This window comes from Anomaloglossus baeobatrachus, chromosome 5, assembly GCF_048569485.1.
Source record: "Anomaloglossus baeobatrachus isolate aAnoBae1 chromosome 5, aAnoBae1.hap1, whole genome shotgun sequence".
NCBI lineage: Eukaryota > Metazoa > Chordata > Amphibia > Anura > Aromobatidae > Anomaloglossus > Anomaloglossus baeobatrachus.
In genome coordinates, this window is record NC_134357.1 from 377,524,833 (window position 1) to 377,552,364 (window position 27,532).

The 27,532-nt window shown below is 49.2% G+C and overlaps 1 protein-coding gene across 5 annotated transcripts in view; it reads right to left on the reverse strand.

Moving 5' to 3' along the window:
* Window positions 1-2,863: 2,863 nt before the first annotated feature.
* ODAD4 (outer dynein arm docking complex subunit 4) overlaps window positions 2,864-27,532 on the reverse strand; it is a 99,758-nt gene continuing 75,089 nt past the window's right edge. For all 5 annotated transcript variants that reach the window (XM_075347630.1, XM_075347632.1, XM_075347629.1 and 2 more), the window contains exons 8-13: window positions 25,560-25,764; window positions 25,328-25,414; window positions 25,007-25,203; window positions 12,329-12,429; window positions 4,096-4,171; window positions 2,864-3,011 (exon numbers count right to left, since the gene is read on the reverse strand). In XM_075347630.1, the coding sequence (XP_075203745.1) occupies window positions 3,001-3,011; window positions 4,096-4,171; window positions 12,329-12,429; window positions 25,007-25,203; window positions 25,328-25,414; window positions 25,560-25,764 (677 nt within the window). In that variant the 3' untranslated portion in view covers window positions 2,864-3,000. The remainder of the gene's footprint in view (window positions 3,012-4,095; window positions 4,172-12,328; window positions 12,430-25,006; window positions 25,204-25,327; window positions 25,415-25,559; window positions 25,765-27,532) is intronic.

The following is a 27,532-nucleotide window of genomic DNA, read 5'->3' on the forward strand; positions in this document are numbered from 1 at the left end:
GTTGGAGATACGACACACATCACCAGTCATACTGGTGTATTTCCTGATGAAGAAGTGGGGTTACACTTCTAAATGCATTGAATTAAACCACCTTGTATTTTACTTCTCCTGGATGTGTGTCGTATCTCCAGCAGCGCAGTACCAGTTCCACATTTGCAGTGTTCACAGTAGGTATGGTGTTTTTGTGTTTCTACCAAACAGTTCTTCTTTGGTTTCATCAGACCATATGACATTCTCCCAATACTCTTCTGGATAATCCAAGTGCTCCCTAGCAAACTTCAGAAGGGCCAGGAAAAGTACTGACTTAAGCAGGGGAACACGTCTGGCACGGCAGGATCTGAGTCCCTGGTGGCATAGTGTGTTACTCATAGTAGCCTTTGTTACGGTGGTCCCAGCTCTATGCAGGTCATTCACTAGGTCCCGTAGCATAACCCATAAAATGAATGCCATTTAAAAAAAATTTAGTTTTGGGATTTTTGCTCACTGTTCTTGTGATCATTTTGACCCCACAGGCTGAGATCTTGCGTGGAGCCCCTGATCGAGGGAGATTATCAGTGGTCTTGTATGTCTTCCATTTTCTTATTATTGCTCCCACAGTTGATTTCATCACACCAAGCTGCTTGCCTATTTCAGACTCAGTCTTCCCAGCCTGGTGCAGGGCTACAATTTTGTTTCTGGTGTCTTTCGCCAGCTCTTTGATCTTCACCATAGTGGAGTTTGGAGTGTGACTGTTTGAGGTTGTGGACAGGTATCTTTTATACTGATAACAAGTTTAAACAGGTGCCATTACTACAGGTAATGAGTGGAGGACAAAGGAGCCTCTTAAAGAAGAAGTTACAAGTCTGTGGAAAGCCAGAAATCCTGCATGTTTTTAGATGACTAAATACTTATTTTTCACCATAATTTGCAAAAAAATCTTACCAAATCAGACAAGGTGATTTTCTGGATTTGTTTTCTCATTTTGTCTCTCATAGTTGTGGTGTCCCTATGATGTCAATTGCAGGCCTCTCTCATCTTTTTAAGTGGGAGAACTTGCACAATTGGTGGCTGACTAAATGCTTTTTTTCCCCACTGTATGTTACTTGTTGCGCCCTTCCTTCCCATCCCTTACCTCCACAATATATTTGCATCGTTCTCCTTTATTCATATGCCCTGCCTAACACAGCTTTCAACCCACTTCCCTGCACGATAGGTAAAAAAAATAGCCTGTCATCTCTACAACTGGATTTCTATCACCTTTTATAGGCTACAACAGGAGCCTTCGTATACAACCCAACTATCACCAATACCATGTCGCTAACTATTTTATCACACAATGTGCGGGGCTTCAACTCCCCGATAAACGTACTAAAGCTTTCCACTGCTTTAGATCCATGCAGGCTTACGTGATCTGCCTTCAAGAGACACACTTTTCCAAAACATATGCTAAATTTATGTCCCTCTTTTATCCACTTTCTACCTCCAGCGCCCCAAATAAAACTAAGGGAATAGCCATATTCTTTAAAGGGAACCTGTCACCAGAATTTTCGCAATTAAACTTAAAGAATCCCCTTCTGCAGCTCCTGGGCTGCATTCTAGAAAGATTCATCTTGGTACTGGCCCCCCTTTCAGACCTAAATAAATACTTTATAAAATCTTACCTTTTGGTATGCTAATGATGTTTTCTGGCCACAGGGGCGGGCTGTTTTTCGTCCGTTATTCCCCTTCCTGCCGCTGTTCGCCGTCCCCCTTTGTTCATTTACATACATGAGGCCGCAGCCCTCATGTAGCGCAGTGCTCCTGAGCTCTTGCACATGCCCAGTGGCACTATTGCGGGACTGAGCATTGTGCAAATTGCGAGCGCTGGTGAGGTTATTGCGCAGGCGCGAGATTATGGGCGGCGCTAGAATGTCATGACCAGCGTCATCCAAGTGCCCGCCCATAATCTCGTGCCCGCGGTAATAGGTAACATGGATGATATGGCCAGAGCTGGCTCATAACGGTGGAGGCAGAGGGAAAAGCGCGAGCACAAGATTATGGGCGGGTACTTGGATGAAGCTGGTGATGACATTCCAGCACCGCCCATAATCTCACGCCTGCGCAATAACCTCACCAGCGCTCGCAATTTGCACAATGCTCAGTCCCACGATAGTGCCACTGGGCATGCGCGAGAGCTCAGGAGCACTGCGTTACATGAGGGCGGCGGCCTCATGTATGTAAATGAACAATGGGGTACGGAGAACAGCGGCAGGAGGGAGATTAACGGACGAAAACAGCCCGCCCCTGTGGCCAGAAAACATCATTAGCATACCAAAAGGTAAGATTTTATAAAGTGTTTATTTAGGTCTGAAAGGGTGGCCAGTAGCAAGATGAACCTTTCTAGAATGCAGCCCAGGAGCTGCAGAAGGGCTTTCTTTTAGTTTATTTGCGAAAATTCTGGTGACGGGTTCCCTTTAAAAATCCATTCCTTTTGTTTTTAAATCATCATTAGTGGACCATGAAGGTCCATCTGTTGGTGATGGACTCCATTTCAGATGAATTAGGGACATTTGTCTCTCATTACGCCCCTAAGTCTATTCAGGCTATCCTTCTCTCCCGCATACTTGATCTGGTTTCAGAACATGCTCAAGGCACCACTTTGCTTTGTGGCGACTCAAATTGTATACTTAATCAAAGCTTGATAAATCCACAGATGCCCAGTCTTCAACTCTCTCATCAACTTCCCTTTCAGCAGACTTGGTCTCACTAAACACCTCTCTTATCATCAATGGAATGACTTATAGAGGGAGCGGAATCCCTTGGTCAAAGACTACTCAAAGGGTCAGTTTGCTATCCGAGAAAAAATGGACATCATGTGGATAAGTGAATACAGACGAATGCTTATTTCTTTATTTTATAACATTCCCTACCCTTTGCCCATTTTTGAAACAAGTTTTAATGTTTTTTCCTCTTATTTCAGATTGAATTTGTTTCTAGACATGTCGATTCCTAAGGGGGTGCCTTAATTAGGATTCTTCCTTTTCATTCTTCCTCTGGAAAACAAAGAAAATTGAGTTATTGTGTATCACGATAAAGTGATAACACAAAAGGTACCCTGATACATGGGGGAATTTATCTAGCTTAGCTAGATAAATCCCCCGATGTACGAGGATACCTTTTGTGTACAGCATTTTCAGTGTATGCAGCAGAATTCTGCAGAGGCTGAAAACGGTCTTTCATAATTTCCACCATATTTATTATGCATTTCTGCATCTTGCCCAACAAGAGGATAAGGCTTTACTGAAAAGGAATGTGTAGCCAAACACAACACTGTGCACCAGAAAATGTGCCAACATTTTAGCGAATTTTATGGCACAATGTAAGCCAACTTATATGTGGTGTAAACTTATGCGGGCGTCACACGAGGCGATCTATTGTGCGATAGATCATCGGGGTCACGGTTCTCGTGACGCACATCCGGCTTCGTTGGCGACGTCGTCCCGTGTGACACCTACGAGTGATCGCAAATCGGTGTGAAATTGGGTATCGTGTACTCGTCGTTTATTTTTAAAAAATCGTTTATTTTACTTAGCGCAGGTTGTTCATCGTACCCGGGGTAGCACACATCGCACTGACACCCCGGGAGCGATGAACACAGCTTACCTGCGTCCCGCGGCTCCCGCTGGCAATGCGGAAGGAAGAAGGCGAGCGGGATGTTTTACATCCCGCTCATCTCCGCCCCTCCGCTTCTATTGGCCGGCCGCATTGTGACGTCGCTGTGACGCCGAACGTCCCTCCCCCTTCAGGAAGTGGATGTTCGCCGCCCACAGCGACGTCGCTCAGCACTTAAGTACGTGTGACGGGGGTTAAACGACTTTGTGCTACACGGGCAGCGATTTGCCCGTGACGCACAAACGACGGGGGGCGGGTACGATCGCACATGCGATCTTACGATAGATCGCATCATGTGAAGCCCGCATTAGAATAGATGGTCTAAAGATGCAAACTATCTTGTCTAACTTTGCGATATATAAGAATTACAGAGTATTAAACAATCTGAACATAGTATCAGATTTGTCTGGAGCACTTTGATAATGTTTTTTTCAGCAGTACAACACTATTTTTATGGTCACCTACCAGGTGGACTCTCTTCCCTCTCACTGTCTTCTGATTTATTTTCCACAGTAGTTCCACTTTTTGCATTTTCAAGAGCCTTAGACAAAAGCATAAAAATATTGAATTATTCATTTTATTGTGGCAATAATTCACATCATACTTATGTCCTACATCAGGGGCCTCAAACACGAAGCCTGTGGCCGCTTGTGGTAGATGAGGATGCCTCTTGCAGCCCGCAGACCTCTTGACATATGTGGCCACTGCAGGGGGCTGCCATCGTCAGCACTTTATTTCAGCTGAATACACCGAAATTAGCTGCTGACCTCTGCTCGGTCGGCGGCTGCCATTGGTATACCTGTGCAGACAGCATGTCTCTGCGCGGCTCCGGCAATACACTCAACTGAAACAAAGCGCTGACTGCAGCTGCCACCTGCACCGGGCCACAATTGTCAAGGGGTGTATGTGCCTGCGGGCCGCAAGAAGCAGAAAAGAGGACACCAAGGAAATAGAGGACAGGTGAGAAGAATCTTTTTTTTATGTGTATTTGAAGAATGGCACAGTAGGGGACATTACAACAGTATGGGACATTGATACAAGAAGGAGACTAGGAAGCAGACATTAGTACAAGAAGACGACCAGGACGGAGCACAATACTATAAGAAGGCGAACAAGATGGGGGATATTACTCCAAGTTAAGCACCAGGATGGGAACATTACTACAAGATGTCGGCCAAAATTACTACATACTGCTAATTGTAAGACAATATTACTTACAACATGGGGATAAAATGTATTTAAAAAAAATATATAAAAGCATGACATTTTTTCTTACTATTAAAGAAGGGAATTTTGTTTACTTACCGTAAATTCCTTTTCTTCTAGCTCCTATTGGGAGACCCAGACAATTGGGTGTATAGCTTCTGCCTCCGGAGGCCACACAAAGTATTACACTTTAAAAAGTGTAACCCCTCCCCTCTGCCTATACACCCTCCCGTGGATCACGGGCTCCTCAGTTTTGGTGCAAAAGCAGGAAGGAGAAAACTTATAAATTGGTCTAGGGTAAATTCAATCCGAAGGATGTTCGGAGAACTGAAGACCATGAACCAAAAGAACAATTCAACATGAACAACATGTGTACACAAAAGAACAACCAGCCCGAAGGGTACAGGGGCGGGTGCTGGGTCTCCCAATAGGAGCTAGAAGAAAAGGAATTTACGGTAAGTAAAAAAAATTCCCTTCTTCTTTGTCGCTCCATTGGGAGACCCAGACAATTGGGACGTCCAAGAGCAGTCCCTGGGTGGGTAAAAGAATACCTCAATAAAAAGAGCCGAAAAACGGCCCCCTCTTACAGGTGGGCAACCGCCGCCTGAAGGACTCGCCTACCTAGACTGGCGTCTGCCGAAGCATAGGTATGCACTTGATAGTGCTTCGTGAAAGTGTGCAGACTAGACCACGTAGCTGCCTGACACACCTGCTGAGCCGTCGCCCGGTGCCGCAATGCCCAGGACGCACCTACGGCTCTGGTAGAATGGGCTTTCAGCCCTGAAGGAAGCGGAAGCCCAGAAGAACGGTAGGCTTCGAGAATCGGTTCCTTGATCCACCGAGCCAAGGTTGACCTGGAGGCCTGAGAGCCCTTACGCTGGCCAGCGACAAGGACAAAGAGCGCATCTGAACGACGCAGGGGCGCCGTGCGAGACACGTAGAGCCGGAGTGCTCTCACAAGATCCAAAGAGTGCAAATCCTTTTCACACTGGTGAATTTGATTAGGGCAAAATGAAGGCAAGGAGATATCCTGATTGAGATGAAAAGGGGATACCACCTTAGGGAGAAATTCGGGGACCGGACGCAGAACCACCTTATCCTGGTGAAACACCAGGAAGGGGGCTTTGCATGACAGCGCTGCGAGCTCAGACACTCTCCGAAGTGATGTGACTGCCACTAGGAAGGCCACCTTCTGCGAAAGACGTGATAGAGAGACATCCCGCAGCGGCTCGAAAGGTGGTTTCTGAAGAGCCGTTAGAACCCTGTTAAGATCCCAGGGTTCCAGCGGACGCTTGTAAGGTGGGACTATGTGGCAAACTCCCTGCAGGAACGTGCGGACCTGCGGAAGCCTGGCTAGACGCTTTTGAAAAAACACGGAGAGCGCCGATACTTGGCCCTTGAGAGAGCCGAGTGACAAACCCTTGTCCATTCCAGATTGAAGGAATGAAAGAAAAGTGGGTAAGGCAAACGGCCATGGAGGAAAACCGTTATTAGCGCACCAGGATAGGAAGATTTGCCAAGACCTGTAATAGATCTTGGCGGACGTAGGCTTCCTGGCCTGTCTCATGGTGGCAATGACATCCTGAGATAACCCTGAAGACGCTAGGAGCCAGGACTCAATGGCCACACAGTCAGGTTGAGGGCCACAGAATTCAGATGGAAATTGCGCGAACGGGGCGGCCTCTATAGCTGCCACCATCTTCCCCAGGAAGTGCATGAGGCGCCTTAAGGGGTGTGACTGACTCCGAAGAAGGGATTGCACCCCTGCCTGCAGAGAAAGCTGTTTGTCGCTCAGAAGCTTGACTAACGCTTGCTGGGTATGAAACTCAAGGTACGTCAGTGATTGGGTCGGTGTCAACTTGGATTTCGGGAAGTTGATGATCCACCCGAACCGCTGGAGAGTCGCCAGAGCGACGGATAGACTTTGTTGACACGCCACCCGAGACGGGGCCCTGACTAGGAGATCGTCCAAGTAGGGAATCACCGAGTGGCCCTGAGAATGCAGGACCGCCACAACGGATGCCATGACTTTGGTGAAAACCCGTGGGGCTGTCGCCAAGCCGAAAGGCAATGCCACGAACTGAAGGTGTTCGTCCCCGATGGCGAAACGCAGGAAACGTTGATGTTCGGGTGCGATCGGTACATGGAGATAAGCATCCTTGATGTCGATCGATGCTAGGAAGTCTCCTTGTGACATCGAGGCGATGACCGAGCGGAGAGATTCCATCCGAAACCGTCTGGTTCTCACATGTCTGTTGAGTAGCTTGAGGTCCAGAACGGGACGGAATGACCCGTCCTTTTTTGGCACCACGAACAAGTTGGAGTAAAATCCGCGACCACGTTCCTGAAGGGGAACGGGGATCACAACTCCTTCCATCTTTAGAGCGTCCACTGCCTGAAAAAGTGCGTCGGCCTGAGCGGGGGGCGGAGAAGTTCTGAAGAAACGAGCCGCAGGACGAGAGCTGAACTCTATCCTGTAATCATGAGACAGAATGTCTCTCACCCATCGGTCTTGAACATGTGGCCACCAGGCGTCGCCAAAGCGGGAGAGCCTGCCACCGACCGAGGATGCGGCCAGGGGAGCCCGAGAGTCATGAGGAGGCCGTCTTGGAGGCAGTGCCTCCTGCGGCCTTTTGCGGGCGTGACTTGGATCGCCACGCATAGGAGTTCCTCTGGCCTTTCTCCGGCCTGTTGGACGAAGAGGATTGGGACTTGGCGGAGGGACAAAAGGACCGAAATCTCGATTGGATTTTTCTCTGTTGAGGTCTCTTAGGTTTGGCCTGGGGTAAGGAGGAATCCTTTCCTTTGGATTCCTTAATAATCTCATCCAATCGTTCGCCAAACAAACGGTCGCCAGAAAACGGCAAACCGGTTAAGAACCTCTTGGAAGCCGAGTCTGCCTTCCATTCGCGCAGCCACATGGCCCTGCGGACTGCCACGGAGTTAGCAGATGCTACCGCCGTACGGCTAGTGGAGTCCAGGACGGCGTTCATGGCGTAGGACGAAAAGGCTGACGCCTGAGAGGTCAAAGACGCAACTTGCGGAGCAGAATTACGTGTGACAGCATTAATCTCAGTCAGACAAGCCGAGATTGCTTGGAGTGCCCACATGGCTGCAAAGGCCGGGGCAAAAGACGCGCCCGTGGCCTCATAGATGGACTTCACCAGGAGCTCTATCTGTCTGTCAGTGGCATCCTTCAGGGATGAGCCATCTGCAACAGACACCACGGACCTAGCCGCCAATCTGGAGACTGGAGGATCCACCTTGGGACAGTGAGCCCAACCCTTAACGACTTCAGATGGGAAGGGGTAACGCGTGTCAGTGAGGCGTTTAGCAAAGCGCTTGTCCGGGACCGCTCTGGGCTTCTGGACAGCATCCCTGAAGTTAGAGTGATCAAAAAACGTATTGCGCGTACGTTTGGGGAACCGAAACTGGTGTTTCTCCTGCTGAGACGCCGACTCCTCTACAGGAGGAGGCGGGGGAGAGAGATCCAACACCTGGTTGATGGACGAGATAAGATCATTTACTAAGGCGTCCCCCTCAGGTGTATCAAGGTTTAGGGCGACATCAGGGTCAGAGCCCTGAGCTGCGACGTCCGCCTCGTCCTCCAGAGAGTCCTCAAGCTGGGATCCCGAGCAGCGAGAGGAAGTCGGGGAAGAGTCCCAGCGAGCCCGCTTAGCCGGTCTAGGACTGCGGTCCGGGCAGGAGTCCTCCGCCTGAGACCGAGGGGCCAACCTGGGAGCGCGCTGCGGCGCGGACCGAGAGGGGCCTGGAGGCGACGAGCTAACAGGGGCCGGGGCCTGTGAAAGGTCCGGTCTGGACTGCAAAGCCTCAAGCAGCTTAGTAGACCATTTGTCCATAGACAGTGCAATGGATTGAGAAAGAGACTCAGAGAATTTCTCAGCAAAAGAGGCGAACTCTGTCCCTGCAGCCTGGTCAGGGGGAGCAGGGGGGTCTACATGAGCCGAGGGGCCCACCAGTGTCCGAGGCTCCGGCTGAGCAAGCGAGGCAGGAGTCGAGCATTGCTCACAGTGAGGGTAGGTGGAACCCGCAGGTAACATAGCCCCACAAGAGGTACAGGCCGCGAAAAAAACCTGTGCCTTAGCAGCTTTGCTCCTTGTGGACGACATGCTGTTGTCTCCTAGGAGAGTGACCACTGAGGGTATATGGGAAATGGGTATACAGCCCGACCGAACAGATATATATATATATAGCATATATATATATATATATGTATTTATTCCGGCACCCTAGGGGGACCAGCACCGCGGGTGACCGGTGTGGCTTACCGACCGCTAACGAGCGGAGTGTGTCCTCCAGATTCCCTGCCTTGGATCCCCCGGAGCTGCAGAGCTGTTCACTGAGAAGCCTCCACCGGCAGAATGCCAGAAAATGGCTGCCGGAGCTCTCAGGGGAGGAGTGGAGCCGTGGGCGGCGCCAGCAAAGTGCGGGAATCTGGGGTCCCCACAGTGATCAGTGAGGGGGGAGGAAGACATGCAGGATGCTCCAGCCCTCACATCCGACGTCATGTCGGTAATCCTGCCCTTACCCCTGACAGGCAGGCCCGGGGGCGGGATTTTTGCGACTAGGCCGCGATGAAGCCGGGGACTAAATTTGAGACCGCGCCCGACAAGCAGGCACGGTCGGCGCGGAAGTCCACCGGCCTCCTCAATTCAGCAGCTGCCGCAGCTTCCGGGAAGAAGGTGCGCTCCCTGCACAGTCCCCTATGGGGACACAGAGTACCTTTGAGTTGCAGGGCCCGGTCCCTGAGGTTGAAGAGGCTCCGGTCCGGCAGATTCCCACAGGGGCTGCGGATGGAGCACGGTCCCAGCAAATGGATGACCGCTTAGGATCCCACTTCTCCCAGAGCCGCATAAGGGATGGTGAAGGAGACGGCTCCAGCCTCTGTACCCGCAATGGGTACTTCAACCTTAGCAACACCGCCGACGTAGTGGGGTGAGAAGGGAACATGCCGGGGGCCCCGTGGGGGCCCTCTTTTCTTCCAACCGACATAACTAAGTATGAGAATGCATGAGTGGATGTGTGCCTCCTTCCACACAAAGCATAAAACTGAGGAGCCCGTGATCCACGGGAGGGTGTATAGGCAGAGGAGAGGGGTTACACTTTTTAAAGTGTAATACTTTGTGTGGCCTCCGGAGGCAGAAGCTATACACCCAATTGTCTGGGTCTCCCAATGGAGCGACAAAGAAAATCCTTTTTATATATATATAAACTAAAATAAGCAAAAAGCTCACACTTGTTATCGCCACATCCATAATGACCCTAGCAACAAATTCGTAGCATAACCCATAAAATGAATGCCATTTAAAAAAAATTAAAAGAGCGAAAAATGTTCTTAAAGTGATCCAAAAGGTTTATAGAAAAAAATGGTATCACTAGAAATGTCACTTTGTCCTACAAAGAATGTGACCCCCAAATTCAATTTTTGTCTATATTCGACCCAATTTACCCAGCTGAGTTTGGACCCTTGCTCTACACTGTGCATAGGCAGAAAGCTGTCAAATCAATGGTGGGCAGAGGAAATGGACAGAGCTCATGAATATTGAGAGCTACATGGCAGGAGCTCATCACTGATGACAAGAGCAGCAACAGACAAACCTGTTTTTATTAAAACTACAGCAAAAAGCCCAGTAAGTGACCCAGCATTAGACTCAAGGTCTCTCCCTATTTTTCTGAATCTGGTGACAGATTTATTTTTTATTTGACCATATTACAGCTGCACTGTAACCTGTCTTCATTGGACTCCTAAGCTGTGCTTGATCGAGTTAGAAGCAGATGGGACAATACAATATAAGATTCATCACAAACATGACGAATGAGGACCAGGTCACCGGACTACAGCTCTACAAGCTACTGGCCAGGCCCTGGATGCTCAGTAAAGGCCACGTCTCACTAAGCTACATCGCTAGCGACATCGCTGCTGAGTCAAGGTTTTTGTGAGGCAACAGCGATGTTGCTAGCGATGTTGCGGTGTGTGACATCCAGCAACGACCTGGCCCCTGCTGTGAGGTCACCGGTCGTTGCTGAATGTCCTGGACCATTTTTTGGTCGTTGCTCTCCCGCTGTGAAGCACACATCGCTGTGTTTGACAGCGAGAGAGCAACGATCTGAATGTGCAGGGAGCCGGCTTCTGCGGACGCTAGTAACCAAGGTACACATCGGGTAACCAAGCAAAGCGCTTTGCTTGGTTACCCGATATTTACCTTTGTTACCAGCGTCCGCAGCTTCTAGAAGCCAGCTCCCTGCATACGTAGCTAAGGTACACATTGGGTAACTATAAGCAAAGCGCTTTGCTTAGTAACCCGATGTGTACTATGTTTACCAAGCACAGCGTCGTTACACGGGTCGCTGGTGGCTGATCTCTGATCGCTGTGGAGATCTGCCTGATTGACAGCTCACCAGCGACCAAGTAGCGACGCTCCAGAGATCCCTGCCAGGTCAGATCGCTGGTGGGATCGCTGGAGCGTCGCTAAGTGTGACGGTACCTTTAAGGTACCATCACACATAACGAGATTGCTAGCGAGATCGCAGCTGAGTCACCGTTTGGTGACGCAGTAGCGATCCCGTTAGCGATCTCGTTATATGTGACACCTACCAGCGATCAGGCCCCTGCTGTGAGGTCGTTGGTCGTTGCAGAATGGTCCAGGCCATTTTCTTCAAAGGCGCTCTCCCACTGTGACACACAGATCGCTGTGTGTGACAGCGAGAGAGCGACAAATGAAGCGAGCAGGGAGCAGGAGCCGGTGTCTGACAGCTGAGGTAAGCTTGTAACCAAGATAAACATCGGGTAACCAAGGTGGTTACCCGATATTTACCTTAGTTACCAGCCTCCGCAGCTCTCACGTTGCCTGTGCTGCCGGCTCCGGCTCTCTGCACATGTAGCTGCTGTACACATCGGGTTAATTAACCCGATGTGTACAGCAGCTAGGAGAGCAAGGAGCCAGCGCTAAGCAGTGTGCGCGGCTCCCTACTCTCTGCACATGTAGCTGCATTACACATCGGGTTAATTAACCCGATGTGTACTGTAGCTAGGAGAGCAAGGAGCCAGCGCTCAGTGTGCGCGGCTCCCTGCTCCCTGCACACACAGCTAAGCGGTGTGCGCTGGTAACTAATGTAAACATCGGGTAACCATACCCGATGTTTACCTTAGTTACCAGTCTCCGCAGCTTCCAGACGGCGGCTCCGTGCAAGCGCAGCGTCGCTTGCACGTCGCTGCTGGCTGGGGGCTGGTCACTGGTCGCTGGTGAGATCTGCCTGTTTGACAGCTCACCAGCGACCATGTAGCGATGCAGCAGCGATCCTGACCAGGTCAGATCGCTGGTCGGATCGCTGCTGCATCGCTATGTGTGAAGGTACCTTTAGACTTCACCATTGTAGGCTTATTACTCAATGAGGCTAGCTGCAATTATTCCCCCCGAGGAGGCAAGAAACCCTTATTGTCTCGTACAGCTCGTATGTTAAGTTTACTCACAGTAATGATTGCCTGCTCTGCATCCTTATTGTCTACCGTTCTTGCTTTCTCTAAGGCTTTCTCAAAGTTGATCACAGCAGACGCATAATCCTTTAATTTTACTAAAAGACAAAAAAGAAAGTCTTGTGATTATACAGCTCCTATGAACCATTCAATAAAATGACATCAATCTTTCCAATGGTGGCGTGGTGACAGATTTGCATACAATGTATTATTGATTCTTTACAGGTAATCAGTTTTTTTTAATAAATTGTTCTCTCTGCCTTTTTTGTGCCACAAAGCAAATGATTTTGAAGTGGTTTAATGCTATTAGGGAGTTCACACTGTATTACAATCAATAGTAACATTTAGTGGATGGGAGAACAAACTCAGGGGGGACATGCTGGGTACGCCAATAATTTTCAGAGACATTGCCTTGTACTGGAAGACACATTTTTTATAAATGAAAGATGGAGTGGATGTTGTGATCAGGCATCTCTGGTATATCCAGGGAAAGCCTGGATATGTGACATTGTGTGGCCCACAAGTAATTTAATAAATAACCATGTATTACATGGATGGCGGAGACAATTAGATTGGGTCATACAAGTGACTCTTAGGACCCCCCAATTACATCTATTTGCCACATAAGAGCATGTGGATTGGGCTAGTCTTTAAAGGGAATATATCAGCAGGTTTTTTATACTTCATCTGAGAGCAGCATGATGTATGCAAAGAAATCCTAAAGATGTATCACTTACAGTGCCTACAAGTAATATTCAACCCCCTGCAGATTTAGCAGGTTTACACATTCGGAATTAACTTGGCATTGTGACATGTGGACTGTAGATCAGCCTGGAAGTGTGAAATGCACTGCAGCAAAAAAGAATGTTATTTTTTTTTCTTTTTTTTAAATTGTGAAAAGTTTATTCAGAGGGTCATTTATTATTCAACCCCTCAAACCACCAGAATTCTGTTTGGTTCCCCTAAAGTATTAAGAAGTATTTCAGGCACAAAGAACAATGAGCTTCACATGTTTGGATTAATGATCTCTTTTTCTAGCCTTTTCTGACTAATTAAGACCCTCCCCAAACTTGTGAACAGCACTCATACATGGTCAACATGGGAAAGACAATGGAGCATTCCAAGGCCATCAGAGACAAGATCGTGGAGGGTCACAAGGCTGGCAAGGGGTACAAAACCCTTTCCAAGGAGATGGGCCTACCTGTCTCCACATCATCCGGAAGTGGAAGGCTTATGGAACTACTGTTAGCCTTCCACGGCCTGGACAGCCTTGGAAAGTTTCCTCCCATGCCGAGGCCAGGCTTGTCCGAAGAGTCAAGGCTAACCAAAGGACAACAAGGAAGGAGCTCCGGAAAGATCTCATGGCAGTGGGGACATTGGTTTCAGTCAATACCATAAGTAACATAGTCCACCGCAATGGTCTCCGTTCCAGACGAGCCCGTAAGGTACCTTTACTTTCAAATCGTCATGTCAAGGCTCGTCTACAGTTTGCTCATGATCACTTGGAGGACTCTGAGACAGACTGGTTCAAGGTTCTCTGGTCTGATGAGACCAAGATCGAGATCTTTGGTGCCAACCACACACGTGACGTTTGGAGACTGGATGGCACTGTATACGACCCCAAGAATACCATCCCTACAGTCAAGCATGGTGGTGGCAGCATCATGCTGTGGGGCTGTTTCTCAGCCAAGGGGCTTGGCCATCTGGTCCGCATCCATGGGAAGATGGATAGCACGGCCTACCTGGAGATTTTGGCCAAGAACCTCCGCTCCTCCATCAAGGATCTTAAGATGGGTCGTCATTTCATCTTCCAACAAGACAACGACCCAAAGCACACAGCCAAGAAAACCAAGGCCTGGTTCAAGAGGGAAAAAAATCAAGGTGTTGCAGTGGCCTAGTCAGCCTCCTGACCTTAACCCAATTGAAAACTTGTGGAAGGAGCTCAAGATTAAAGTCCACATGAGACACCCAAAGAACCTAGATAACTTGGAGAAGATCTGCATGGAGGAGTGGGCCAAGATAACTCCAGAGACCTGTGCCGGCCTGATCAGGTCTTATAAAAGACGATTATTAGCTGTAATTGCAAACAAGGGTTATTCCACAAAATATTAAACCTAGGGGTTGAATAATAATTGACCCACACTTTTATGTTGAAAATTTATTAAAATTTAACTGAGCAACATAACTTGTTGGTTTGTAAGATTTATGCATCTGTTAATAAATCCTGCTCTTGTTTGAAGTTTGCAGGCTCTAACTTATTTGCATCTTATCAAACCTGCTAAATCTGCAGGGGGTTGAATACTACTTGTAGGCACTGTAGTTTACTGGGTGTAGAGGTTGTGTGTCATAGGGTTTTTAGATGTAGCAGAGCTCAGAACGCTAACCCCATCTGTGGCACCCCTGAGCATGTCAGGGTGCCACAGGGAACTGCACCCCCTCCCAAGGGATGCAGGGCCTACCCTCCCTTGGTTCCAGGTTCCACCCTATGGTATTGCTAACAACCACATTCAAATCCCAATCCACACTCACACCAGTACAGGACAGACAAACCAGTGGGTAGGTCTAGAGGGGAAAGGGCAGCCCACCTAGGGGTTAAGCAGACTGGTGGGAGGTGACAGAGCAGTGAGCTCCAGGGGAGCAAAGGGAGAGGAAGTGAAGTAGAAACTCTCAAAGGGAGAGGAAATTGGGGGTTGGAGCCCCCAGGAAAAGTGAAGTAGTGGCCCTCATAGTGTGAGGGGCTGGGGAGTTGAAGCTCCCTAGAGGTCGGACAAGATTGGGACACAGCATAGCAATACTATTGGGAGCGGATACCTGGATGTGCTCCCCCTTGCTGAGCAGCAGTGGTGCACTGGGACTTTTGGTTCACCTGCAGCGTGTGTGTGTGTGTGTGTGTGTGTGTGTGTGTGTGTGTGTGTGTAATGACTTTACAAAACATCATCCAGCACCACGACTACCAGCAGTGAGTACCCTGCTCCCTTCCTCCGAACCTCTCAAACCTGCCATCCACTATCCAGAGTCCCGGGGCCTCCCCTACCCGTGGAGAGAAACGTCATCTGGCTGCTCCCACTCCATCTCCCCCGGGTACTCCCATCAGCAGCGGCGGTACTCTCCTGACCGCGAACCACGGGTGGCGTCACAAAGTATTATCCCCTGTAAATAGCCCCCTTTACATTTGAGTTGCCGCAAGCCCCCGGGTACGGAGACCCTCGAGCCACAGCAATCCCGGATCCGAGCGATTCGACCGCTGCAGAGGCGGCACACCTCCACACCATAGCTTTATGTGTACACAGTCTATTGACAGTGAGCTGCTTATCACAGGAGGGGCGTGATCAGACCACAAGGCAAGAGGGAGCTAGCGTGGGCAGTGATAATGCTCTGGTGAGAAAATAATCATTCTAAGTAAATAATTGCACACAACGTAATAAGTGACACATAGATGAAATCTGTGTCTCGGGACCTACATCATACTCTCCTCAGATTACATAGCAACAACCTGGTGACAGATTCCCTTTAAAATCTCTGTTGTGCATATTCTGTACACACTGTGGATTGGAAAATCCGGGCCTTTGCAATCACAGCAGTTTAATATTTTTTTTCTCATTGCTTTTATAGGGCAACAAACACTTTATAAACACAAAACCAAAAAGCGCCCGAGGAGATATAGTGAAAATTATAACAAATATATACGGTACTTTATTTAGCAAAGAAGTATATAAAAACCATAAATAACAGTAGATACTGAAGAAAGTAGATGGTGAAGAGGGAAAATATGTTATCTAAAATCCATGTACATCAAGAGACAGGAGAGAAGATATAATATAATAGTATATCCTCATGATGCTGCAAATATACAGAACTATACAAAACATGTCAACTCAGTGGATTTACAGGTACATGGTAATCCTGAAGATCTTGCATAGATAATTTTATTTATCAATCTAATTTGATTTAATACTACAGCTCTTCTATGTTTATTAAGTTTATTCATTATTACTGTATTAAATAGCCATCCTATATACAGTATACTCCCTATATATGGATTTGTATGTGTTGTGATTACTTTATGTATTGAGTCCTAATTTATCTAAGATCTTTGAGATTATCATGTTCCTGTAAATTCATTGATGTGACATGTTTAGTACAGTTGTGTATATTTATACAACACCACGAGGATAAAGAGAATTTTGTTTACTTACCGTAAATTCTTTTTCTTATAGTTCCGACATGGGAGACCCAGACCATGGGTGTATAGCTTCTGCCTCCGGAGGACACACAAAGTACTACACTAAAAAGTGTAGCTCCTCCCTCCGGGCTATATACACCCCCTGGATGACAATCTAACCAGTTCAGTGCAAAAGCTGAAGGAGGACATCCACCCATAAGTAGAAATAGAGTAAAACTCGGAACAACCGGAACCTCTATCTACAACAACAGCCGGTGAAACACACGGAACAAGAAACTGCCAACAGGCAACAGGGAGGGTGCTGGGTCTCCCATGTCGGAACTATAAGAAAAAGAATTTACGGTAAGTAAACAAAATTCTCTTTTTCTTCATCGTTCCTATGGGAGACCCAGACCATAGGACGTCTCAAAGCAGTCCATGGGTGGGAAATAAACAAAACTGAGAAGTAGGCAAAACCTAACTTCACAAGTGGGCGACAGCTGCCTGAAGGATGCGTCTGCCCAAGCTCGCGTCTGCCGAAGCATGAGCATGCACTTGGTAGTGCTTCGAGAAGGTATGCAGACTAGACCAAGTGGCAGCCTGACAAACCTGCTGAGCCGTAGCCTGGTGCCTGAAAGCCCAGGAGGCACCGACAGCTCTGGTCGAGTGCGCCTTAATTCCTGGCGGAGGGGGCACCTGAGAACACTGGTAGGCATCAGAGATGGCCGACCTAATCCAACGAGCTAGGGTCGGTTTAGAAGCCGAGAGACCCTTGCGCTGACCCGTGGTTAGCACAAAAAGTGAGGTGCACCGCCTAAAAACGGCGGTGCGTGACACATAGATTCGGAGCGCCCGCACCAAATCCAAGGTATGCAACGCCTTCTCAAAGCGATGCACAGGGGCCGGACAAAGGGAAGGCAATGAAATGTCCTGGTTAAGGTGGAAAGAAGATACCACCTTAGGGAGAAAATCCGGCATCGGGCGGAGAACCACCTTGTCTTGGTGAAAAACCAAAAAAGGTGACTCCGTAGAGAGCGCAGCCAAATCAGAGACTCTCCTGAGAGACGTTATGGCTACTAGAAAAAACCACTTTCTGTGAAAGTCTAAACAAGGGAACCTCCCTAAGAGGCTCAAAGGGGGGTTTCTGTAAGGCCGTGAGGACCAGATTAAGATCCCAGGGATCCAAAGGCCGCCGGTAAGGAGGAATGATGTGAGATGCGCCCTGCATGAAGGTGCGCACCTGAGCCAGTCGGGCGATACGCCGCTGGAATAATACCGACAGAGCCGACACTTGTCCCTTGAGGGAATTGAGGGACAGTCCTAGCTGCAGTCCGGACTGTAGAAAGGACAGGATGGTCGGCAAGGAGAACGGCCAAGGAGCATGGCCGGAAGAACGACACCAGGACAGGAAAATCTTCCAAGTCCTGTGGTAAATCCTGGCCGAGGAAGACTTCCAAGCCTGAGTCATAGTGGAGATGACCTCAGAAGGAATGCCTGAAGCCGTCAGGATCCAGGACTCAAGAGCCACGCCGTCAATCTGAGAGCCGCAGAATTCTGGCGGAAAAACGGACCTTAAGAGAGAAGGTCTGGGCGGTCCGGGAGATGCCACGGCACCTCTACGGACAGACGGAGCATGTCTGGGTACCAAGCTCGCCTGGGCCAGTCCGGAGCAATGATTATGACTCGACGGCCCTCCATTCTGATCTTGCGCAGAACCCTGGGCAAGAGCGCTAGGGGGGGAAACACCTAGGCCAGGCGGAACTGAGACCAATCCTGAACCAGCGCGTCCGCTGCGAAGGCCTGAGGATCGTGGGAGCGAGCCACGTAAACCGGAACCTTGTTGTTGTGCCGGGATGCCATTAGATCCACTTCCGGAGTGCCCCACTTGCGGCAGATTGACCTGAACACTGCCGGATGCAGGGCCCACTCGCCGCTGTCCACGGTTTGACGGCTGAGATAATCTGCCTCCCAGTTTTCTACGCCTGGGATGTGGACTGCGGATATGGTGGACTTGGAGTCCTCCGTCCACTGAAGGATTCGTTGAACTTCCAACATTGCCAGGCGGCTGCGAGTCCCGCCCTGGTGATTGATGAAGGCAACCGCTGTCGCGTTGTCCGACTGGACTCGAATGTGCTTGCCCGCCAACAGGTGGTGGAAGGCTATGAGGGCTAGAAGAACAGCCCTGATTTCCAGCACATTGATCGAGAGGGCTGATTCGGACGGAGTCCAAGTGCCCTGTGCTCGGTGGTGGAGAAAAACTGCTCCCCAGCCGGAGAGGCTGGCATCCGTGGTGAGGATCACCCAGGACGGAATCAGGAAGGAGCGTCCCTGTGACAGAGAGAGAGGCCGAAGCCACCACTGAAGAGAGCCCCTGGTCTGTGGTGACAGAGCCACCAGCCTGTGCAAAGAAGAGGCACGCTTGTCCCAACAACGGAGAATGTCCAGCTGCAGAGGACGCAGATGGAACTGGGCAAAGGGAACCGCTTCCATTGACGCCACCATCTGACCCAGCACCTGCATGAGGTGCCTGATGGAATGACGGCGGGGCTTCAACAGAGAGCGCACCGCCAGATGAAGGGACTGCTGTTTGACTAAGGGCAGCTTCACAAGTGCCGGCAGAGTCTCGAATTGCATCCCTAGGTACGTAAGTTCCTGGGTCGGGGTCAGAGTGGACTTGGGCAGATTGACAAGCCACCCGAATTGAACAAGTGTGGCGAGAGTGAGCGAGACACTCCGCTGGCAGTCTGCACTGGATGAGGCCTTGACTAGAAGGTCGTCCAGGTAGGGGATGACTGCCAACCCCTGGAGATGCAGGACCGCAACCACTGCTGCCATGACCTTGGTGAATACCCGTGGGGCCGTGGCTAACCCGAAAGGGAGAGCCACGAATTGGAAATGTTCCTCTCCGATTGCAAAGCGTAGCCAACGCTGGTGTGAAACCGCAATAGACACATGCAAATAGGCATCTCTGATGTCGATGGATGCTAGAAAATCTCCTTGGGTCATTGAGACAATGACCGATCTCAGAGATTCCATGCGAAAGCGCCGCACCTGAACATGCTTGTTGAGAAGCTTGAGATCCAGGATGGGCCGGAAGGAACCGTCCTTCTTGGGAACTAGGAAGAGGTTTGAATAGAAACCTCTGAACCGTTCCCGGGCGGGAACCGGAACAATTACCCCGTTGGCCTGCAAGGATGCCACGGCCTGTGAGAAGGCGGCGGCCCTTGAGCAGGGGGGAATGGACAGAAAAAATCTGTTTGGCGGGCTGGAAGAAAATTCTATCCTGTAGCCGTGGGAGATGATATCCTGCACCCACTGATCGGAGACGTGTTGAAACCACAAGTCGCCAAAGTGGGAGAGCCTGCCACCGACCAAGGACGTTGCTGGCGCAGCCAGATAGTCAAGAGGAGGCTGCCTTAGTGGCAGTGGCTCCTCCGTTCTTCTGAGGACGCGGTTTTGCGCGCCAGTTGGGTTTACGATCCTTGGCTGAGGCAGTGGACGAGGCTGAGGGCTTAGAGGATGACCAGTTAGAGGAACGAAAGGAACGAAACCTCGACTGGTTCCTGCCCTGGACAGGTCTTCTGGTTTTAGTCTGTGGCAAGGAAGTACTCTTCCCGCCAGTAGCTTCCTTAATAATTTCATCCAGTTGTTCACCGAACAGCCGGGACCCAGCAAAGGGGAGCCCAGCAAGGTACTTCTTAGAAGAAGCGTCTGCTTTCCACTCTCGAAGCCACAAGACCCTGCGGATTGCGAGAGAATTAGCGGAAGCCACCGCCGTGCGGTGAGAAGCCTCCAGAATGGCAGACATGGCATAGGATGAAAAAGCAGAAGCCTGGGAAGTTAAAGCAACCACCTCGGGTATAGAGTCTCTGGCGAGGGAATGTATTTCCGCCAGAGAGGCAGAGACTGCCTTAAGACCCCACACTGCTGCAAAAGACGGGGAGAACGAGGCTCCTGCCGCCTCATATACAGATTTGGCCAGAAGGTCAACCTGGCGGTCAGTGGGATCCTTAAGAGAGGTGCCATCGGCCACAGATACGACTGTCCGGGCTGAGATTCTAGACACCGGAGGGTCAACCTTTGGGGACTGAGCCCACTCCTTAACCACCTCAGGTGGAAAGGGAAAACGGTCATCAGAGCCACGCTTTGGAAAGCGTTTGTCAGGACAGGCCCTGGGCTTGTTAACAGTGGTCTGAAAACTGGAGTGGTTAAAAAACGTACTCCTTGCTCTCTTAGGAGAGGTAAACTGGTGCATTTCTACCAGAGAGGCTTGTTCCTCAGACACTGGTGGATTGAGGTTCAGTACGGAGTTACTGGATGAAATCAAGTCACCAACATCCGCATCACCCTCAGATAAGTCAATGGGATACATAGAGGTAGCGTCTGAGCCCACAGTAAAAGTATCTTCCTCGCCTTGCACCTCAGCTCGTGAATCAGAGCCGTGGGACGAGTAAGGAGAAGGGTCCCTGCGTCTCCGTTTAGGAGGACGGGGTCCTAAAACATGCTCTGTTAGCTCTGCAGAGCTCGGAGCAGCAGAGGCGCCCTGAGAAGGGGGCTGATGCATGCTCAGCAGAGTCTGGGACAGCTGTCCCATAGAGTCTGCAAAAGACTGGGAAATAGCTCTGGAAAAAGATGCTACCCAAGCCGGGGGTTCAGCCACCGGGGCCGGAGCAGCCGGAGGGACCCCTGAGGAGGCTCCAGGCTGAGGCACCACCATGTTAGAGCAGGCATCACAATGTGGATATGTGCTCGGTTCTGGCAGAATGAGCTGACATGCAGTGCATATAGCGTACAGCTTAGCAGCCTTCTTGCTCCTAGTGGCAGACATGCTGCTGAGGTGGAGACTCTGCAGTAAAGAATACACTCTTGTAGAATGACCCCCTGAGAGTGTATAATAAAAGCCCACAACCAGAGGTTGTGGCTTACCAGACCCCTGTGTGCCCTCCGGATTCCTCAGCTCGGACCCCCAGTGAAGCGATGCAGCAGCTGCAGCAGCCAGCGCCGATCAGTGTCAGGACGCTGAGAAAATGGCGCTGGAGTGAGGAGGGGGGGCGGGGATTAGCCCAAGAGCGGGAACCGGAGGGCCAGGGGGAGATACAGGGGAGGGAACATCTCCTTAGAAAGGAGTGTCCTCCCCTATGCTGAACGGCCGGTGGGCGGCGCCGCACTGCTCCCTTGCATGAATGACATGCAGGGGAAGCTGAAAACGAAACTAGGCCGCAACTGAAGCCGGGGCCTAGATTTCTACATGCGGCCGACGAGCAGGCACCGTCGGCGCGGTTCTCAGGATAAATCCAGAGAACCGGCCGGAATTTACAGTACAGTCAAAAGACACACTCTCCCCTTAATAAATGTACCCGGGACCCCTGAAAAATGTCTCAATACTTAGCTTTGAGACGCAGGGCCAAGTCCCTGGGGGGGGGATTAAACGCTCCGTCCGGCAGGATCCTGACAGGGCTGCGGATGGAGACCGGTCTCCTGCAAAGCAGAGAGAACCGTGATGGCTCCCACTTCAAGCCAGAGCCCGAGGGATGGTGAAGGAGCGCGGCATGTGAAGGCTCCAGCCTTGTGAGTCAACCTTAACAGCACCGCCGACACAGTGGGGTGAGAAGGGACATGCCGGGAGTCCAGACTGGACCCGCTTTTCTTCCAAATCTTTGAAAAAAATCTTAAAAATGAAAAAAAAAAAATCAGAGAATGCATGTGTGTGTGTGACCTCCTGAACACAAAGCATTGAACTGGTTAGATTGTCATCCAGGGGGTGTATATAGCCCGGAGGGAGGAGCTACACTTTTTAGTGTAGTACTTTGTGTGTCCTCCGGAGGCAGAAGCTATACACCCATGGTCTGGGTCTCCCATAGGAACGATGAAGAAATACTATTTTTATAGTGTATCCCCCCCCCTTGTCTCTTGATATATATGGGTTAAAAGGCCCAGTCACACACAACGACTTACCAGCGATCCCGAAACGATACGTCCTGATATGGATCACTGGTAAGTCGCTGGTGAGATGTCAAACAGTCAGATCTTACCAACGACGCAGTAACGATACAGGTCGCAGTAGCGACCTGTAGAACGATCTCCGCAGTCATTGGGACCCTGTCACACAGTGTCAAACACAGCGATGCATCCTGCCCAGCAGGACATCGCCTTTGAAGAAAATGGTCCGGATCATTCGGCAACGACTAGAGATCTCACAGCAGGGGCCTGATCGCTGGTAGATGTCACACATAACAAGATCGCTAACGGGATCGCTACTGCGTCACAGAAACCGTGACTCAGCAACGATCTCGTTAGCGATCTCGTTGTGTGTGACGGGGCCTTTAGATAACATCTTTGCATCCTGGCCCAGGAGATGTAATATGATCAGACTATGACAATGTTCCTGTACGGTCAGACACAACCATTACACAGTACATAGCAGGGACACATATATAACATTATCTCAGCACAGGAACAATTTTTTAACACATATAATTGTGGAACTTATTTTTTTTTCCAAGATTGATTAAAATACACTTTTCTAGTGGAACAATCCTTTTAAGATTTTCCTCACCAAACTCACCCACCCATGCCTTTATGGACCTTGCTTTGTGCACTGCCAAGCTGGAGCAGAAAAGGACTTTCCCCAAACTGTTCCCACAAAGTTGGAAGCTACAATTGCCAGAATGTTTTGTTCTACTGAAGCAGTAACATTTTCCTTTAATAACTGAACTAAGCCGACCCCTGAAAACCAACCCATTAGCATTATCCCTCCTCCACCAAACATTACAGTGGGCAAAATGCAGTCAGAAATGCAATGTTCTCCTGTTATTCACCAAATCCAGACTCATCCATCAGATGCCAGATATAGAAGTGTGCTTCATCACTCCACAGTATGGTGGCCACAAGCTTTACACCACTACCTCAGACACTTGGCATTGACCATGGTAATGTAAGAATTGCATCTAGCTGCTTTGCCATGGAAATCCCAGATGCATAGTTTTTGTTAATGCCAAAGGAGGTTTGGAGCTCAATCATTATTTAGTCAGCAAAGAGGTGTAAAGTTTTAAGAACTATGTGCCCCACCACTGGGCGAGCCTCCTCTCTGACCCGAGTTGTTGTTGTTCCTAAATGCTTCCACCTTTCAATAACAAAAGGAACCAAAATAAAGTTGTGGTATAAGTCTGCGCTGCTGCGAATAAACGAAGGTCCAAGGAGCTGAGTTCAAGCTGGTTTAGTTCTACGCGTTTCGAAGTGCATCCTCACTTCTTCCTTGGATAATCCACCAATGTGAATCTCCTGTGTTCATTCACAGCAGCTCGGACTTATTCCACAACTTTATTTCGGTTCCTGTTATTACACCTGTCTTCGTGCACGTGAATTCTGCAGCAGCTGTATTATGTTTTTACTACTGGTCGTGTGTCACACAACCCTACAACGAGAGCATATTACCCTTTCCACTTTTTGCATGTTAATTGGGTAAGACCCTATTACACTTTTGTCCACAGCATTTATACACTTTTCAATAATGACACTCAGACATGCTGGTGGAATACTTAGGAGGGAAGAAATTTCAGGAACTGACTTTTTTACAATGGTGAGATCCTATTACAGGGCCACACTGGTACCGAGTTCTTTAGAACGACCCATTCATTCACAAATGTTAGTAAATGCAGACTGTATGACTAGGGGCTGGATTTTATACATTTGTGGTAATGGGACTGAATGAAAAACCTTCATTTAAAAATTGAAGGGGTTGTCCACTACTAGAACAACCCCTTGTGATTCCACTTGTTTCCCCACAGTTAAAATAAAAGACCCTGTACTCACCTCCCGTTCTGGCAGCGTTCCAGTGCTGTCAGTAAGCGTGGTTCGGGGCTCACGTGACTTTGTGACATCACGCGAGCTTCGTGTCTAATCACTGTCGGCTTCTCTCACCCCGCCTTCGGATCCAATGAGTTAATCAACAGGAAGTGACACTGCAGCTGCCACTCACTTCCTGTTTGCTGATCTGGCCCGAAGACGGGGAGAGAGAAGCCGGTGGTGATTGGACGCGGGGCTCGCATGATGCCACAATGTCATCTGAACCCCGAATTGTGGTTACTGACAGCGCTGAACAGTGTCGCAACGGGAGGTGAGTACAGGGTCTTTACTTTAACTGGGGAAAACAAATGGAATAAAAAGGCTTCTTGGAAAGCTAAGCACAATCTTTCTGTGTCTCCCTCTACTTGTTTTCTCGCTCTGCTCTTCTATACTCCTCGCGTTTCCATAAAGTATATTAGGAAATGTAACCTGACACCTTACTGTCTTTTGACCAACTGTGTTTTTAGAGTGCATGGTGAATTCAGGAGGCTGGAGGAGGGGAAGAAGTGTCACATAAGTGGGGAAAGAAGCAAAATGCTTTGCTACGATGAAGGGCGAAGTTTCCTATAATCATATATACTATTGATTTATACAAAGTTTGCTGATAGTAGTTCCATTTTAAGTAATCAATGATTAATTTTTATATTACTACACACTAGATGGTTTACCTTGGGCCTGTGCCACAAGGACACTAGCATTGAGCTGCCACTCAACATCCCCAGCATCCTCTGCTTCACGCTGAGATCTAACACCATAGTCTCTTGCTTCTTCCAACAATTCCAGCTCCAGATAGCATCTACCGATTTCATGGAAGAGCCAAGTCTTCTCTAAGCTTGAAGCTGCCATAGGAATCTTCTCCTCCCACCTTTAGTTAGAATGATAGGAGGGGGAAGGGGGGAAATATTACAAATAATTTGCCTTATGAGCCAGCTATCGAGATCATCAGGTCTATGGTTATGCTCAGGAAGTTTCATAAACAAGATACTAACACTTTTACAGCCTCTTTAAATTTCCCAATCCGTGCATACACCCGTCCTATATTGTCCAGTGCTCGGGATTTTGCTTCTGGTAAATTGCTGAAAATTAAGATTGAATTTATTTAATGACTTTATTACCAGAGTTGTAAGATACTAATGAGCGAATGCAATGGATATATTGCAGATCAGCATACGACTGAGGGGGTAGACATGATCATTATGGATAAAAGGATACAAAACATACCTTTCATTTGCGATTTTGAGGTCCTTCTGATGACTCTGAAGTGCCTCTTCCATCTGCCGCATGTCCATAAAAGCATTGCCAATACAGCTGTGCAGGTTACCTATCAATTCCTGTTTATTTGGGGTGTCATCTTTCCAAGTATGTATGTTTTTTAACACTTTGTGGGCTTTCTTGTAGCTCGCTTCTGCATTTCCATTGGAGAGTACTATAATAGTTGAAAAAATAAACAGAAATAAAGTTTGGACTCTACAGCAAAAGCAACAGGTATGGTACGATACAGCATTACTTGGACTTTTGATTCAACCTCATTATTTCATGACCAACCTTGCAAAAATCATAAAAAAATCCAACATGGTCAGATTTATTCTAATTTAATCACCTTTAAGTTTTGAACAAGTGAAAACTATCATCAACCAATTGCAGGTGTAAGTCCCGTAGGAAAACTGAAAGAAAAAACTAAAAAGGATATAAAAGATGAAATCAATCCAGTCTTGATGATTCAAAATGAAAGCACCACTCCAGTGTTTTTTTTTCTTTTAAAAACACTGGAGTGGAGCTTTAAATCTAAACCCCCCTGTCCCCGGTCTTATACTCTTCCTCCAGTGTCTTCACCATTTTTTAGTGTCACTTTAATCCCGAGGCGCCATCTTGTGAACATAACGTCTGACTGTCCAAAAGTCAGAACCTACATTACAAGCTCTCAATACATATATGAGAGCCAGAACAAGGCTTCCATGGAGTTGTATTGAGTTGTGACATCTGGCGCGCTCCATGAAACACTGGATCAGGTAGCAGGTCACAAACTGCCAGAGACCAACTGGTTTGGCACCCATAACAGATGAAGACGCCATAAGGTGAGTATAGTTTCTGTGAAAGTCGAAACAAAGAAACCTCCCTAAGAGGCTCAAAGGGGGGTTTCTGTAAGGCCGTGAGGACCAGATTAAGGTCCCAGGGATCCAAAGGCCGCCGGTAAGGTGGAATGATGTGAGATGCGCCCTGCATGAAGGTGCGCACTTGGGCCAGTCGGGCGATACGCCGCTGGAACAACACTGACAGAGCAGAGACCTGTCCCTTAAGGGAATTAAGGGATAGTCCTAGCTGCAGACCGGACTGTAGAAAGGACAGGATGGTCGGCAAGGAAAAAGGCCAAGGGACATGCCCGGAAGAACGACACCAGGACAGGAAAATTCTCCAAGTCATGTGGTAAATCCTGGCCGAGGAAGACTTCCGAGCCTGAGTCATAGTGGAGATGACTTCGCGAGGAATGCCGGAAGCCGTCAGGATCCAGGACTCAAGAGCCGCGCCGTCAATCTGAGAGCTGCAGAATTCTGGCGGAAAAACGGACCTTGTGAGAGAAGGTCTGGGCGGTCCGGGAGATGCCACGGCACCTCTACGGACAGATGGAGCAGGTCTGGGTACCAAGCTCGCCTGGGCCAGTTTGGAGCAATGAGTATGACCCGACGGCCCTCCATTCTGATCTTGCGCAGGACTCTGGGCAAGAGAGCTAGAGGGGGAAATACGTAGGACAGACGGAACTGGGACCAATCCTGAACCAGCGCGTCCGCTGCAAAGGCCTGAGGATCGTGGGAGCGAGCCACGTAAACCGGGACCTTGTTGTTGTGCCGGGATGCCATTAGATCCACTTCCGGAGTGCCCCACTTGCGGCAGATCGACCGGAACACTGCCGGATGCAGAGCCCACTCGCCGCTGTCCACGGTTTGACGGCTGAGATAATCTGCCTCCCAGTTTTCTACGCCTGGGATGTGGACTGCGGATATGGTGGACTTGGAGTCCTCCGTCCACTGAAGGATGCGTTGAACCTCCAACATTGCCAGGCGGCTGCGAGTCCCGCCCTGGTGATTAATGTAGGCAACTGCTGTCGCGTTGTCTGACTGGACTCGAATGTGCTTGCCCGCCAACAGGTGGTGAAAGGCTACGAGAGCTAGGAGCACAGCTCTGATTTCCAGCACATT